The sequence below is a fragment of the Phycodurus eques genome, chromosome 17 (genome assembly GCF_024500275.1).
Source record: "Phycodurus eques isolate BA_2022a chromosome 17, UOR_Pequ_1.1, whole genome shotgun sequence".
Classification (NCBI taxonomy): domain Eukaryota; kingdom Metazoa; phylum Chordata; class Actinopteri; order Syngnathiformes; family Syngnathidae; genus Phycodurus; species Phycodurus eques.
Window position 1 is genome coordinate 13,172,921 of NC_084541.1, and position 16,392 is coordinate 13,189,312.

Below are 16,392 nucleotides of genomic sequence, written 5' to 3' on the forward strand. Positions count from 1 at the left end.
TTAGCAGTACAGGTGGCTGGAGGAGATGTTTGTGTTCCTGTGCTTTGTGCTTCCAAACGTCATGACCGACTGTTTTAAAAGTAGGATTTCGAGGCAAGGTTCGGGTTTCAATCAAGGGTAAGGGATTCAGTTTAGGCTTTCAAGCCAGGTTTAGGGTTCCAAGTTGGGGGATATGGTTGGTGGTTAGATTTTTAAAAAAAAAATTTACTTTGTTGAACGTATATGAACAGTCGGTTTCAAGCCTGGGTTAATGTTTCAATTAGTTTCAAATTAGGGTTTGAAGACCGAGTTAGGGTTTAAAAGTAGGGTTTGAAGCAAGGGTGAGGATTTTAAATTAAGGTTTATAACCCTGGCAAGGTTAGCGCATCAAAGAGCTTTGAGTGAGGGGTAGGATTTTAAACTACGTTAAACACAGGTTAAGGTTTCAAATTAAGTTTTCAAGTCAGGCTTAGGTTGCAAAAACACGATTAAGGTTTAGGACAGGACAGGAGCCGTGTTAGCACCTACTGAAACAAAAGGTTATTTTTGAGGTAACGCCAACTGAGTCCTCTTCCCCAAACCCCCCCCCCCCCCAAAAAAAAAAGGTGTACGAGCTGGTGACGAGATCCTGCTGCTGAACGGCAAGCCGGCCGCCGCCCTGCAGATGGACGACATGCGGGTGGCGTTCGCCTGCCATGCCCTGACGCTGAGCGTGGGCGCCCTACCCCGCCTGGACCCAGCCGCCTTGTGCCCGCCCCCGGCGCCCCGACGCTCCGACGCCGAGCCCGGTGCTGCCACCACGGACATCTTCTCACAGAGCCAAGGTAAGTATGTCTGTCAAAGGCATCTATTAGGAGCAAGCACCTTTATTGGTACAAACATTTTGAAATAATACTAAACAATATTACTGATAGGATAGATAAGGTTAGCTTTTCAAGTAGGATTTCAAGTTAGGGTCAGATCCAAACTGTGATATTTAGTGCTTTGATATTTCATATGCTTCTATACATGTACAAGTTACATGTTAAATTTTGTGACCTTATTAAAACCCCCTTCTAGATGGTCTCTTTAAAGTGGTATGTGAGCTAATACTAATTATTTACCTGTCCTCTTTATCCATGCACAAGGGCACCTCTTTTTATTTATTTAATAAATGACTTGCAGGACCCTCATTAATATTCATGAGGTACTGTCGCATGTCAGGACAGATGGGAGTAAACTCTCCAGCTGGAGGTTATTTACTCATGACGAGAAAGACATATCCTGTGGGACCAAAAGTAGGGACTAACAGATGAAGGCCTTAATTATGGCTAAAAAAAAAATGTCTTTAATAATGCCACAAACACAACATTTTTATATTTGTGTGTCCGCAGAGGACATCCTGGACGACGTGTCGGGTCTGACGGTGGATGAAAGTTTGGACGAGGGCACGTCACAGAGTCCCAGAGATCCTCCTGAAGAGAAGATCTATGTGCAGAAGGTACGATGTCAATTACCCTTGTTACACAAATGTTCTGGAAAATGTTCTCATCAGACATGTAGAATTTATTCGCTTGTTTTTCGCACAGAACCCAGTGAGCAGGACATGGCCATGTCTGTGCCAGTTCACACATGACCAAAGCTATAGAATTCGGAGATGTGACAGAAGAGACGTTAGTGATTTGCTTGTAGCAAAAGTGGATATACAATTCTGTCTACAAGTTCAGTCACAATGTCTATATTGTCCCTTTCACTCAGAGTTTCTGTAGATTTGGCATATTACAAAAAGTAGAGCCAACATTTATTTACTTTGTGTTTCACACAGAACCCAATGAAGCAGGACATTGCCATGTCTGTGTCCGTTTGCATACATAATTTATAGCCCCTTTCACAAAGTTTTTCACACAATTTTCACTTTATCGAGGCACCAGTAGAGTAGACATTTGTCTGCTGTCTTTAACACATAACCCAGTGAAGCAGGACATTGTCTCATCCCTGTGCGTGTTTACATACAATATTTGAAGCCTCTTTCACACAGTTTTTCGAAAATTTCAGCATCGAAGACATAACCCATTTATTTGTCTCTTTCACACACACATCCAGCAGAGCAGGACCTTGCCTTTCCTGTGTATGCATTCACATACAAAATCTGTTGCCCCTTTCACACAGTTTTTCCATAGAATTGTTTTAACAGGAAAAACCGTAAAATCTTCGCCACTGTTTTTTTTACACAGAGACCCAGCGAAGCAGGACATTACTTTGTTTGTGTGCATGTTGACACACAATAGCTATATATTTCTACAGCCCCTTTCACACAGTTTCCAAAAGATTGCCATAATACATGTTACAGTAGACCCGGTGTGTGCGTGTGCGTGTGCGTGTGTGTGTGTGTGCGTGTGTGTGTGTGCGTGCGTGCGTGCGTGCTTGCATGTGAAATTTTGACAGACAGGTGAGAGATAGGTGTGAGACGAGCGTATGATTTAGTAATTAAGCGGCCGTCGCCTCTCATCAGTGTGTCGGCATTGTGATGGTTGCTGCTACCAGGATAGCAGACCTCGTTGCCCCTTTCCCCGGATACGCTTGTCACCTCTGTCACCATGGCAACAGCAGTTACCTTTGTGGAGGATTTTTTATTTTTACATGAGCCTGTTGGAAGGTTAGGCATGAGCAGAGGATGAATGACAAGACACATTTTAGGCTGTAGTTTTGTTGGCTTGCTGAGGCTTATGCTGGATATAAAACAGAAGTGTGCTGTAATTGTGTTAGATGACTAAAGCTAACGCTGTGTATGAACGTGCCAGCTGGCTTAAGTGAAATATGTGATGTACTGTATGTCAAATAAAGGTGGGTCGTGGTCGTCTTACAAAGCTAAAGCTAACCCATGAATGAACATGTTCACTGGCTCGCGCTTACGGTGTATGTAAAATAGGAGTGCACTTTGGTTATGTTAGATGGCTAAAGCTAATGCTCTATAATGGTGTAAAACACATGTAAAAAAATAGACATGATTTGTGGTCATGTTAGGTGGTTAATTCTAAAGCTAATGCTGTGTATGAATGTTAGCTGGCTAAAGCTAATGTTGAATTTAGATGAGATGCATTGTGGCTAGCTGGCTAAAACTAACACTGTAAATGTGTTAGCTGGCTGAAGTTAATGGTGTATGTAAATAGTGTGCATTGTGTCGTCTGTTTTGTTAAAAAATAGAAGTGTCCTCTTGTTGTGTTAGATGGCTAGAGCTAAAGCCAACTAATGTTGTACGTAAGATGTGCGCTGTCATTGTGTTAGCTTGCTTGTGCTAACACTAACTGTATATGTATAAAGAGGTTCCCTGTCGTTCTCTTAGACGGCTAAAGCAATTTTTATCTATGCAAGAAAATGTTAGCTGGCTAAAGCGAATGTATGTAAAATAGAGCAGTGTTGTAGTTGTCTCAGGTGGCTAAAGCTAACACAAACTGTATGAAGGTGTAAGCTGGTTAAAGATAAGAGTGTATTTCAAATGGAGCTGTGCTCTGATTGTGTTCAATAGCTAAAGCTAATGGTAGATGTAAAATAAATGTGTGTTGTATAAACTGGCGAAAGCTAATATTAATAGTTAATGTAAAATGGTTGTCTTGTCAGGTGGCTGAAGCTAACGTTAACGGTTTCTTTAAATTAGAAATTTTAGCCCTTAAAATTCTACCTTAGCTGCTCATTAGGATACAGGATTTAGGAATTCGGATGTTGTCTGTGGACAAACTAACAAAATCCTGGCAAATGTCTTTTTTCTCCCCATTGTAATTTTCTATCTCTTGTCCCTGCTTTGTCTCACCTCATCTCACCCGGTAGCGAAGGCGGCACCGTTTTTAATTATCCAGACATGGTCGTCACTTCATTGTCATTTAGCGCAGACAAATGAGTGTGTAGCGCGACGGCGAGCTTCATTATTTTAGACAAAAGCACCATCGCTGCCTACAAATGTGATAACCAGAGGGCGAGAAGAGGAGGGGTATGTAGTGGGGGGAGGGGGGCTGATCACTTGGGATAACAGCAATCACGGAGATGATGATAGTGGTGATTGTCGTCATTCCCAGGGCAGAGAAAGTCGATCTGCTCATCATTTATATACTTCTTCTTCTTTTTTTTTTTTTTTTTTTTTAAACACCTGGAGACTTTTGAAAAATGTGCTATTTAAGCCTTCAAGGGGTTAGGATTTTCTTTGATTGACAGACATTGCTTGCTTCCTTTATTAGTTTTAGCATCTTCTCAAATGTCACTTCTTTTTTAAAATTTTTAATCTCATCATGTCTGATCATAACTGGTTATTGTACTGTCACAGTCTGTCCACTAGAGAGAGTCCTGTCCTCATGAATTAATTTAGCAGTAAATAACTAACAATTAATAGTGTTATTTTAATAATAATAACTTATATTTATATATAGGGCCTTTATTTCAAGATAGAAACCATAGAAGTTCCAAAATGATGGCCTTAATTATCCACTAGTGACACAGTATGCTCAAATCCTCCTTTCAAAATGTTTTAATAATGCCACACCACACAATAAAAAAATTATTGCTCTACTTTTGATCAAAAATCCCCCCAAAATGTAATTCATTCAAAAATAATATTGCAGGATTTTCTTAAATTATTGTCCACCCAAATTATTGTCCACCCAGAGTAGTCATATTTTAGGTGAATGAGAGGTCTTAAATGTAATCAGTAGCTTTAATAATGCCTTAAATTTCTTTAAAAAATATATATATACATTAGTGCTGCCACAGTTACCTTGACAAAGTAACTTGGTTACTTTACTGATTACTTGATTTCAAAAGTAACTAAATTAGAAAAAAAGTAACTTTACTTACTTTCAGCAGCTGTCAAGTGGCCGGATTATCACTTGGCCACAGTATAGAAAAAAGCATTATCTTAACCGTACCCATTACTTGGTAATGTACGCCACACAAATTACAGAATGATGTCATCAACATGGAAAAATAACTTAAATATGAGTGTAGTTGAAGCCACATTAAATGAGCAACTTAGTGCAGACTTGACATCCCAAATAGCCACCTAAATATAAACAAGCACACCATTCTCAGTACACTTTTCGCGCGCATAGTGTACAACGAACCTTAGTATTGTCCTCTTTGGAGAAACTCAAAGTAGTGACTGTATTTCCAGTTTAAGTATGCCAATCCCTCGTCACCGTCCATTGTGTTTGCTTCGCTGGCTGCTTGGGTACACGTGAGTTGACTATGTACGGAAAACGTGCAACACGTCACGTGACATCACTGACCCAGACGGCTCCGTCTATAAATATTTCGCCCTTTTTCTATATTGTAGTTAGTCGTTGTGTGCATTTTAGTTATGGATAGTTAAGCATACAGTATTTTTTTTGTCTGTTTTATTAGTCATTACTAAAACAAAGGCTGAAAATTGGTTTACACTTACGACATGCTCCGTGACTGAATCAAGTGTCTTGGTTATTGACTTGCCTCATGTTCCCAAGCACTGTAGTTTGTTAATGGTAAATATCTGTTGTCTAAGCAAAAATAGCACATTTTAATACCAAAAGCATATTAAGCGCTGCTTTTCATGAACAAAAAAAGTAACTTGTCAGATAAATCAAAGTAACTGTAATCTGACAATAATATAAAAAGTAATGCGTTAGATTACGTATGATGTCACCGGACCACATGTTTTGCATCACTGTATTATTATAAAGAAAAATAATATTCATCCATTTTTTCTTCTGCTTATCCAAGGTTGGGTCGCGGGGGCAGTAGCGTTAGCAGGGAAGCCCAATACACCCACTTATTCATATTTTTTTAACCCAATACCCTCCTTTTTCGCAGTGTTTTGACCTAATCCCCCATTTATATTCTTATTTTTTTAAATTGTTTTTTTCATGGCGGCCGACTGGTTAGAGCGTCAGCCTCACAGTTCTGAGGACCCGGGTTCAATCCCTGGCCCCGCCTGTGTGGAGTTTGCATGTTCTCCCCGTGCCTGCGTGGGTTTTCTCCGGGCACTCTGGTATCCTCACACATCCCAAAAACATGCATTAATTGGAGACTCTAAATTGCCCATAGGCATGACTGTGAGTGCGAATGGTTGTTTGTTTGCGATTGGCTGGCAACCAGTTCAGGGTGTACCCCGCCTCCTGCCCGATGACAGCTGGGATAGGCTCCAGCACGCCCGCGACCCTAGTGAGGAGAAGCGGCTCAGAAAATGGATGGATGGATGGATGGATGGATGGATGGATGTTTTTTTCATGCATATAGAATTATTTATTTCGCTATTTGCGGTCGGGCCCAGTTGCTATCCCTCGTGAATAGCGGGGGTCCAATATATCTAAAAAATATATTTGTTAATAATAATGTCATAAATTTGCTATTTTTTGTAAAATGTTTAGAGTTCAAACACAAAAGCCGTGAAGAGCGATTTAGAGAAAAGTTCGTCCTTTTAGTGTAATTTTGTAAAATTTTGGACCTGTCTGTTTTTGAACAAAATTATTTGAGTTGTCTGATTTTTGCGATGAAATTACATCAAAGACAATTAAAACATTTCCCAAATTAACATCTTAATTTCTCATATTGATTTAGAATACTCTGAGTAAAAATTAGCTTTAACCTAAAATCAGAAATGAAAGAACTCGTTAATTCACAAAAGATGAGGTCTGCTTTTGCATTTAAACTCTTGATTTGTAAAATACAAATCATTTCATTATTTTAAAAATCTAGGTGAGTCATTCAATAATTCAATGAAAAATATCAGTTCATCAACCAATTAAAAATTTATCCAAGTGGCTTTGTCATCATTGTCAAGTACACACTTCTGAGCAAACATTCATATACACTGTATTTAATACATGTCAAGCCAAGAGCTATGATATGCTGTGCGTAACTAATCTCTTTTTATCCCACTTTTCGCTGGCGGGCGCGGTGATGGTGACAGGTTGCCGCTTGCCTCCCAGCTCCTCCCTCCACACAACACTACTTCCACACTCACATATACACACATGCACTCGCTCCATAGCCGAAGGCGCAAGACCTGCTTTGGGGATAAGGTAATGCTTTTTTTTTAAACTTTGAATTCATGTAATTTAGTTGTTGTGCTTCAAGACACATGGCTTTTTTTTGTTTTTTTTAGGTTTTTGTAACATTTGTTTTCAAACGGGTGGTCCTCCAACTACCTGTAATGCGAATGAGGTGTTGTAAAGAGGCACTCGGCACATGTGTGCATCAGTCAATTGGAATTAAGGCGTTAAGGTGTTGCATAACAGTGTATGTGTGTGAGAAGTGCAACGCCAGGTGCGGTCTGGTCTGTGCAGGTTGTGTAGACTTTGGAATGAAATTGTGCAGCCAGTGAGCGTAAAACCTCCACCAAGGAAGGTGTTGTTGCAGTTAGTTTGTTTGGTAGTGAGCTTATGCAAAAATGACTGAGCAGACCTCTGGAAAAGTTTCTGGGGAAGCAGGTTGATTGGTCAAGGGAAAAAATAATTTTTTTGGTACAGGTCTGGAATGGAACTTTTTAGAGGACATTTCTCATAGAATTTTAATGAGACAATTCAGACATATGCAGAAGGGGATGAATAAAAGGACTTGCTAGCTGTTAGTTTGTCTGTTAGCGGAGTATGCAAAATATTACTGAACGGGCCTCTGGAAAACTTGCCAAAGTGGGGTGACAGGAAACAAACATGATTTTCTGATGCAGGTCTGGAATTGGGGCTATTTCTCATTTTGTAACACATGCATCCAAATGAAATTAATTAGATACATTATATCTCCACCAAGGAAGTTATCATGGCCGCTTGTTTGTCTGTCCGTAGGGCAAAAATTACAATACAGTCCTCTGGAAAACATTGCGAACCAGTGGGGCGACGGATCAAAGGAAAAGACATTTCTTTGATGCAGGTCTGGAATGGAACTTTTTAGATGATTGAATCATGCACGAATCTTAATGACAGAATTTAGTGCTGATCTCATCAATCTTTCATCTTGTCTGTTGTTGCTGTCAGTTCTGCTTACATAACCAAGTGAGTGTATGCACTTCCTTCCTTTCCCTCCTCCCTTCCCTGCCTCCTCCTCTCCGGTTTCTCAACTCACAGAGGAGACTCTTCTTCTTCTCGACTTGTTTGTTCCACCCCGGATTGAGACGGGATTTCTTTTTGTCAGTCTGAAACTTGAAGGCTTATGAACTCATGTTCGGAGGTTTTGTTGAATACCCCTGGACGGAAGTTTTAGCTGTGATCCGACCGCCAGCATGTCTGTCTTCAGGAGGTCAAAGAGGAAGACGAGGATGAACTCCAAGTGGGCGTCCAAGTTGCTCTGTGATGTTTTACACCTGGTGAGCTGCCCTATGTTTGTGTTGAAGGCTCATTTTTATTGTTATGTTGTGCAATGGATAGCATGCATTAGCACATCATTAATGGGGTAGCAGCAGCTCGCTTGTTAATGTGCTGGCGGTGAAGTGGCATCTCCATTTCGCGCTGACATCTGTCTCTGCTCCACCATCCATCTGTCAGTCCACTGAAGCTCATTCTTCTGACCGCTCGGAGTGACACCTCACTTAAGGGAGTCGTACGCTCTGTTTAAGGACCTCACGGCAGTCACACACTCTAGTTTCAACCTTAGAGTATTTGAGGGTGTCATACACTCTTTTTTTTTAAACTTCATTTCGGTGAGGCACATGGTCTTAGGGCTGCACGATACTGGGGAAAAAAATGACATTGCGATTTTTTTTTTTTTGGTTTTGTTTTTTGTAACCATGCGTTATATATTGCAATGTAACAATAAAAATACAGGATAACATAACTGCAACGTGAAACCTAGCACACATTTCTCTTTTTCCCCTCTCTCTGTTGTTTGGGCAGTTTATCATATCCATCCACTTTCTGTACCGCTTATCCTCACAAGGGTCACGGGCATGCCAGAGCCTATCCAAGTTATCTTCAGGCAAGAGGCGGGTTACACCGTGAAATGGTCACCAGCCAATCGCAGGGCACATATAGACAAACAACCATTCACACTCACATTCACACCTACGGGCAATTTAGAATCTTCAATCAACCTACCACGCATGTTTTTGGGATATGGGAGGAAACTGGACTCCCCGGAGAAAACCCACGCAGGCACGGGGAGAACAGGCAAACTCCACACAGGCGAGGCCGGGATTTGAACTCCGGTTCTCAGAACCGAGTCATTTTTGACAAGCCTTTTTCTTTTTAAATGCACTGTAGTACAAAGCAGGTAAGAGTCCAGCCAGACATAAAGTTAAATTCATTTCTTTTCATGCACAGTTATTCTGTAGTCATTAGCACATTCCTACCACTATTCATGTTTTTAATATCCTATTTTACACGTTTTTAACATAATAGGCATCATTATTTACATATGTGAGTGCATTATTTTAAACGACACACGTTGTTGTGTGCACCTTAAGTTTTTTTCCTTCAAATTTAGTCAGAGCAATTTCACCCCCCACCCCCGGTGTAATCTGTTGTGTTCATTCGTTGCATTCTGAAGAGCTTTACTGCACATTAAATGCAGTCATGAAATTGTTTCCCATACAAGAAGATTGGTAAATAACACTGTGGGCTGTTCTGTGTGCAGTGCATGTTGGGTACCAGAGTTCTTTTGCCTCAGACATCGCCTGACCTTGCAACGTGACTATTGTGCATGGCACATTGCAACGACAATTCTCCAACAATACATCATACTACCCGTCAGGTTTAGATCTTGCCTAAGGGAGTTATGCACTCTGCTTTGTGTCTTAGATTTGGTCTTTTCTATGGCTGTTTGTTGTGGTTTAGTTGAGAAGGAACAACAGTGGATGCATGGAAGATCACTATCTTTGTGTGTGTCCAGATGCGGTCGTGCTGCCAAACGGGTTTGAATGCCACTACGGAAAATGGGCTTTGTCATTAGCATAGCGTGAACGAGAGACGAGGCATGCAATCCGCTGAGACGGGTCTGTTTCCACCCCCGCTGCCCGTCTGTCACTCTTAATTGTATTCCACCTGGGTACGTCTCGCATTTAAAGCTCTACATTAGTTGTGTGCGCAACGCAAGGCACAATTTGTACAAAGGTCAAAGTTGACACTCTGCTTTCGACCTTGTTTAACGGAGTCATACACTCTTAAGTTTAAGGGGATCATGGATGTTGATGTATAATTTGTTTAAGGAAGTCACACAGACTGGTTTAGACCTCCCTTAAGGATATCCTACACTGATTTAGACCTTGTTTAAGGGTGTCAAACATGGGAAAACCATGCTTAAGGGAGTCATACAGTGGCTTATACGAGTGAGTTGTGCACTCTGGTTTAGATCGCACATAAAGGTCCTGTATTTTGCCAAACCAACTTTTTCTAGGATTTGCAATGTAATATTGTCTCGATGGTGCCTCATTAAACGTGACATATGAATTCAAATCATCCACGCATTCCTGAGTTCGAGACGTTTTTCTGCCAAGAGGCCTGAAATCAGGTCATTCGTATTTCTCAAGCTTATCTACGTCACTTGTAAAGATCTCCGACTTCCTTTTCCGCTCCCGGGCCAGTCCTATAAACATAACAAACGCATAGCCTCTCACAAGTGAGAGGCTATGCGTTTCCTCTACACTGAGTCAACCAATCAGAGGAAAGGGGGCAGTCTTAGCCAAATATGGACAATGTGATATAAAACTGTGTCAAATAGAAGTAGCTGTCAGAGGGGCCTGGTTTTAACTTCGCCAATGGGAGGCAGCTCTCGTTTAGACCTCGCTTGAAGGAGTTTTATACCCTCGCTAAATTCCTTGCTTAAGGGTGTGTTTTTTTTGTAATCACTACAATTCAGTTTGTCTTTGACATCTCCCAGCATGCCTGTAATACTGAATGCATGTGCAACTCCCCTCAGAACACTGCACAGGCGTCCTCCTTCCACCACCGCAGCCTCCATGACCCTCCCGAGTGCCAGATGTTGTCTTCCTCATCCTCGTCTTCCTCCTCGACATCCCTGTCCCCCAGCCCGGTGTCGGCCCTGCCGCCGTCCTGCACTCAGCGTCAGCTCTCACACGCCGACAAGCTGCGCAAAGTAATCAGCGAGCTGGTGGACACGGAGAAGACTTACGTCAAAGTCGGTGGTGACTCATCCCCGTATACCCTCCGTCCTTGTTCCCCATTGGGGCGTCTGAGCTTGTTCCTCCTCATCTGTGCAGGACCTGCGTTGCCTCATCGAGTGCTACTTGACGCCGCTGCAGAAGGAGAGCTTCCTCACGCAGGACGAGGTAAGATCCTATACACGTCAACTGCTACCAGACCGTGATCATGTTTTTTTTTTTTTATTATAACATCTGCACTCTTCTGTGGCAGCTGGACATTCTGTTCGGCAACCTGGGCGAGATGGTGGACTTCCAGGTGGAGTTTCTGAGGACTTTGGAGGACGGAATCAGACTGGTGCCCAATTTGGACAGACTGGAGAGAGTGGAGCAGTTCAAGGTGGAGATAAAAAGAAGCTTAGACCTTATTTAAGGGAGTTGTACACTAGTTTAGACCTGATAAGGGAGTCATGCGCTTGTTTACACACAGTTAAAGGCTGTCATACACCGTTACATCTCACTTAATGGAGTCATGCACTTTGGTTTAGACCTTTTTTAAGAGAGTCATACACTGATTTTGCTAGAACTAGAATCATGCCGCACACACTTGTCTAGACCACACTAAAGGGAGTCATACACTCTGGTCTAGAGCACGCCGATTGGAGTCATACACTTGTTTCCACAGAAAGTGCTCTTCTCCTTGGGCGGCTCGTTCCTTTACTATGCCGACCGCTTCAAGATCTACAGCGCCTTCTGCGCCAGCCACACTAAGGTGCCCAAGGTCCTCGCCAAAGGTAAACAAGCCTTTTTCCAGTCTGTAAGTGGTCTCTGGTTTTGAGCCTGAACATCGAAGGCATTTCTGTAACTCTTCTAGCAAAAACGGACCCGGACTTCAAGGCGTTCCTGTCCGAGCGGAACCCCAAGCAGCAGCACTCGTCCACTCTGGAGTCCTACCTGATCAAGCCCATCCAGAGGGTCCTCAAGTACCCTCTGCTGCTCAGGGAGCTCTTCTCCCTCACGGACCCTGACAGCGATGAGCACTACCACCTGGACAGTGAGATTTGTCACACATTGCTTTATAGACCTTACTTAAAGGAGTCATGGATATCTAAGGGAGTCATACACTTTTCTTAGACCGCCCTATACACTCTAGTTGGACCTTGCTTAACAGTCATACACTGCAGTTTACATTTGGTTTATATTTTGCTTAAGGGACCCATACTTTACTTTAGACCTTGTTTAAGGGAGTCATGTACATTGTTATAAAGGATTTTAAGAGAATGATTCACTCTGTTTCAAACCTCATTTAAGGGAGTCATACATTTTGCTTTAGACCTTGCTGAAAGGAGTCGTACTCTGTGGTTTAGACCTCACTTAAGGGCTTCATACACTGCTTTAGACCCCGATCAAGGGAGTCATATATTGGGAACTTGCCTAAGGGTGACATACACATTTTTTTTTTTTTTTTTTTTTTGGGTCCTGTTTGGCTGTTATGTCAAGCAGAATTGAAAATCTGTATCCCTTTTTTGTCGGAACAGTTTTACTGTGTCACAATGGAGTTTTTAAGCTTCCGCTGTGTTATTATAATTGAGGTTTATTGAGAATCAGACTTGATCAGTCGAACAGAACAAAGTTTCTAGAAGGGAGAGAGAAACAAAGACAAAAGACAGAGCACGAATTGTAAACAGGATGCGAGAAGTAAATCATTACATTATCTCCAACAATGCAACATTGAGTGTTGCATGGGGCTGTAGTGCTACACCCTGTGAGGGAAGGACAGGACAATATAGAATAGGATCAAGGACAGGAGAAGAAGCATGAAGGACAAGGGTCGTGAACCCGACTGTACAGCTGAAGTGTGGTGGCATTAATTATGTAAATTATAAAAGTCTAGAGGAAGAGAGTATAAGTGAGGGGATACACAAGCGATTTGCATATTCATGAGTTATTTGTCGCAGTAAGTGCGTGACCCCACACCCAGTGAAAGAGTCCTAGGGGTGTGTGCCTGCGGATACATGCAAGTGAATTGATACCGTTTTACATGCACTAAGACTGACAGAAGTGTCCTGTAATTGCTGTGGCCGCACCGCGGCGGCTGAGGACCCCACCCACCGAATCAATCGAGGGGCGGGATCAGGCCCAGGGGTCCACCCGAGAGCAGCCCAGCGGACGGGACACGTCCCACACCGAGGAACCCAGGGCGGTCCGCCGGCCCCAAAAAGGCGCCCCGACAACCGGACACTTAGTAGGGGCCGCGAGGACTCAATGCCACCCCCCCAACCAACCACCCTACCCCACCTCATGTACCCTGCTTTAAACCTTGCTTAAGGGAGTCGTACACTTCAGATCCTGCTTCAGATCTTGCTTAAAGGAGTCATACTCTGGTTTCGGCTCACTTAAGGGAGTCATACGCTGTTTCTGGTGTTGGCTCATTTAAAGGAGTCATACGCTGTTTAAGACATTGATGGAGGGAGTCATCCACGTTGGTTCAAACCTCACCTAAGCCAGTCAGAAAACTGGTTTTGACCCTACTTGAGGGAATCATACATTGCTTTAAACCTTGATTAAAGGAGGCATACACATTGGTTTAGAGCACACATTGTTTAGATACACATTGTTTGGATCTCGATTAAGGGAGTCTACACACTGCTTTAGACCTTTATTAAGGGATTCATACATGACGTGCGTATGCATGTTTGTTCAGTGGCCATGAAGGCGATGAACAAGGTGGCGAGTCACATCAACGAGATGCAGAAGCTCCACGAGGAGTTTGGCGCCGTGTTCGATCAGCTCATCAGCGAGCAGAAGGAGGTGGGAGACCTCTCCATGGGCGATCTGCTCATGCACTCCAGCGTGGTCTGGGTCAACCCTCCGGCCTCTTTGGGAAAGGGCAAGAAAGACCCAGAATTGGCTGCCTTTGGTAATCTACACCTACAAAACTATAGAAACATGGCTCCATTTTCAATCAAGACGTCTGTGATGTACCTAAGTCCCCCTTCTAGGTTCACTATTCAAACTCTATTTTAAAGCTTATTTATAGAACATAATTACCCAAACTAAACTGCTTTTTTGGAAGCTTTTGTCATATTTTGTAATATACATTATTGGATATTTTTATTGTGTTGTCTTATTTTATATATTTTTTAATATATTTGAGTATGTTAAGTGCCCCTTGCATTTTTTTATTTTTTTTTAACATTTAAAATTCTTACCATAATATAATATCAAAATATATTGTAGAGCTATATATTTAAAACAATATATTGTGTAATTGTGTAAAATGTTTTTCAATTCTTTAAAAACTATAATTTGACAATTTTTATTTTAGTAATTTTGATATAAAATGTTAAAGCTATGTATTGTTTTTTTTATATATATCTATTTTTATATTGGGGGGCATAGTGGGTTAATGTTTTAAAAATGTATTTTGTTTGCGTCTATATCTACCCCTGTAAACATGAATAGTTACAGAAATACTTAATAGTGTTTACAGTGGAAATGAGAACTTTGCACACAATATGATCTTTGCACTATAATTTTATCACATCATAAAAGAGAGAGTCTCCCTGCGTTGCCCTCTTTTATTCTTTTGCACCCTGCTTGGCCTCCATACAGAGAATTAATATTATGACTATTACATCATCATCACGGCAAAAATGAGATTGTCCTGGCGCGGCCCCGTGGAAGTGGATTTATTTCTACATGATGTCCTGACTCATATTTTTTGGGAATTTATTTCTGTCCCTTAGTTTTCAAAACCGCTGTGGTGTTTGTGTACAAAGACTCGGCCAAGCATAGAAAGAAAGTGGTGAGGATCCATATTATTTTTTCTTAATATAAATATAACGTAAAAATGAAGTGTACTGCAGTGCCCCCTGTTGCCATGTTAATGTAGTAGACTCCTCTTCCTCAGGGCGGCTCTCACCGATCATCCATGAACGATGACCGGGATCCGTTCCGCTTCCGTCACATGATCGGCACCCACTCGCTGCAAGTCCGCGCCCTCACAAGTACGCTAATGCTGCAGCTGATAATAAGTTACATCATCACCATTAATTGTTTCGTCTGCCAATGGCCTAGCAGTTAGTGGGGAAAATAGATTAATGACTGCAATTTTATTTCCTTTGCGAAAGCAGGTTACATTTCATCTTTGTCTTTTATCTGTGTAGACTCTGAAGGCGCAGCTGTGTGTGAAATAGTTCACACCAGGTCAGAATCCGAGGGGCGACCGGAGAGAACCTTCCAGTTGTGCTGCAGGTTTGAACTTTTATTAACCAATTAAAGACTCTTACTATGTTTAATCTAGTTGTTTTATTATTTAGTAATATATTTTTGTTGGTATTATTTCATCCCTTTTATCTTTTTTATTTTTGTTTTATTTTCTATGTATCTATTTTTCTTTAAATGAAATCAAACTATTTTTACTTTTTAAATTGTATCTATATAATAAAAACCTAATTTATCACTACGATTCATTTTTGTTCTCTTGTTTTTTGTGATGTATCTTTTTTTATTTTGGACTTTTATTTTTTGTAATTTCTGTAGTTATTAATTTCATTTTTAAAATTTTAAATACACATTTAATTTTATTGTTGTTTCTTTATTTTTTTGTTTTTGTTTTTAGGGAGAATTTATAACAAATGTAATTAGTAAAAAAAGAATTACATTTAAAAAATAATGAAATTAAATAGTACATTAATTCATACTTTGAAAAAATGGTTTATTTCATTATTTATTCATTTGTTCATTTATTTAGCTAATATTATTTATTTTAAGTGTCCCAGAGTTCTTGACTCAATGTTTCGGCTTTAAGTCACCACTTGGATTTTATAAAAACAAAATTAAATCCATGTTTTGTTTTTCCTAGCCGTTTTGAATGCACCGATGCCCCGTTTTTTCTTTTTGTGTTCAGTTCTGCGGAGAGCAAGAAGGATCTGCTGAAGGCGGTGCACTCCATCCTCAGGGAGAAGCAGCGGCGGCAGTTGCTCAAGACAGAGTCTCTTCCCCTCAGCCAGCAGTACGTGCCCTTTGGGGGCAAGCGACTCTGCGCCCTCAAGGGGGCACACAGGCCCGTCGTCAACCGAGCAGGTGACCTCAACACTTTTCAGGAAAATAAGCTGTTACGTTTGTATTTCGTTCAAATCAATACTTGATGTACATCCCTTGTCACTAAGTCCAATACTAGCGCAAGATGCTAATGTAGCACTCTTGTCAGCAGCAATGGTACATCAAACAGAAGCAGCAACATACCAAAATAAAAGCATTAATACTAAAGCAATCACCATTTCCAATATATATTATATATATATTCAGTCATTTATTTACAAAAAGGTACCTGAGAATTGAGTTCAATCAACGGCAACGTTGATCACAAAAACATACTG

General features: G+C 41.2%; 1 protein-coding gene across 3 annotated transcripts in view; it reads left to right on the plus strand.

The window, feature by feature from the left end:
• Nucleotides 1-16,392, plus strand: part of tiam1a (TIAM Rac1 associated GEF 1a) — a 57,289-nt gene that overhangs the window by 38,019 nt on the left and 2,878 nt on the right. For all 3 annotated transcript variants that reach the window (XM_061703478.1, XM_061703480.1, XM_061703479.1), the window contains 12 exons: nt 585-803; nt 1,353-1,459; nt 10,828-11,046; nt 11,129-11,197; nt 11,283-11,408; nt 11,694-11,802; nt 11,883-12,062; nt 13,713-13,928; nt 14,758-14,816; nt 14,922-15,018; nt 15,178-15,265; nt 15,921-16,096. In XM_061703478.1, the coding sequence (XP_061559462.1) occupies nt 585-803; nt 1,353-1,459; nt 10,828-11,046; nt 11,129-11,197; nt 11,283-11,408; nt 11,694-11,802; nt 11,883-12,062; nt 13,713-13,928; nt 14,758-14,816; nt 14,922-15,018; nt 15,178-15,265; nt 15,921-16,096 (1,665 nt within the window). The remainder of the gene's footprint in view (nt 1-584; nt 804-1,352; nt 1,460-10,827; nt 11,047-11,128; nt 11,198-11,282; nt 11,409-11,693; nt 11,803-11,882; nt 12,063-13,712; nt 13,929-14,757; nt 14,817-14,921; nt 15,019-15,177; nt 15,266-15,920; nt 16,097-16,392) is intronic.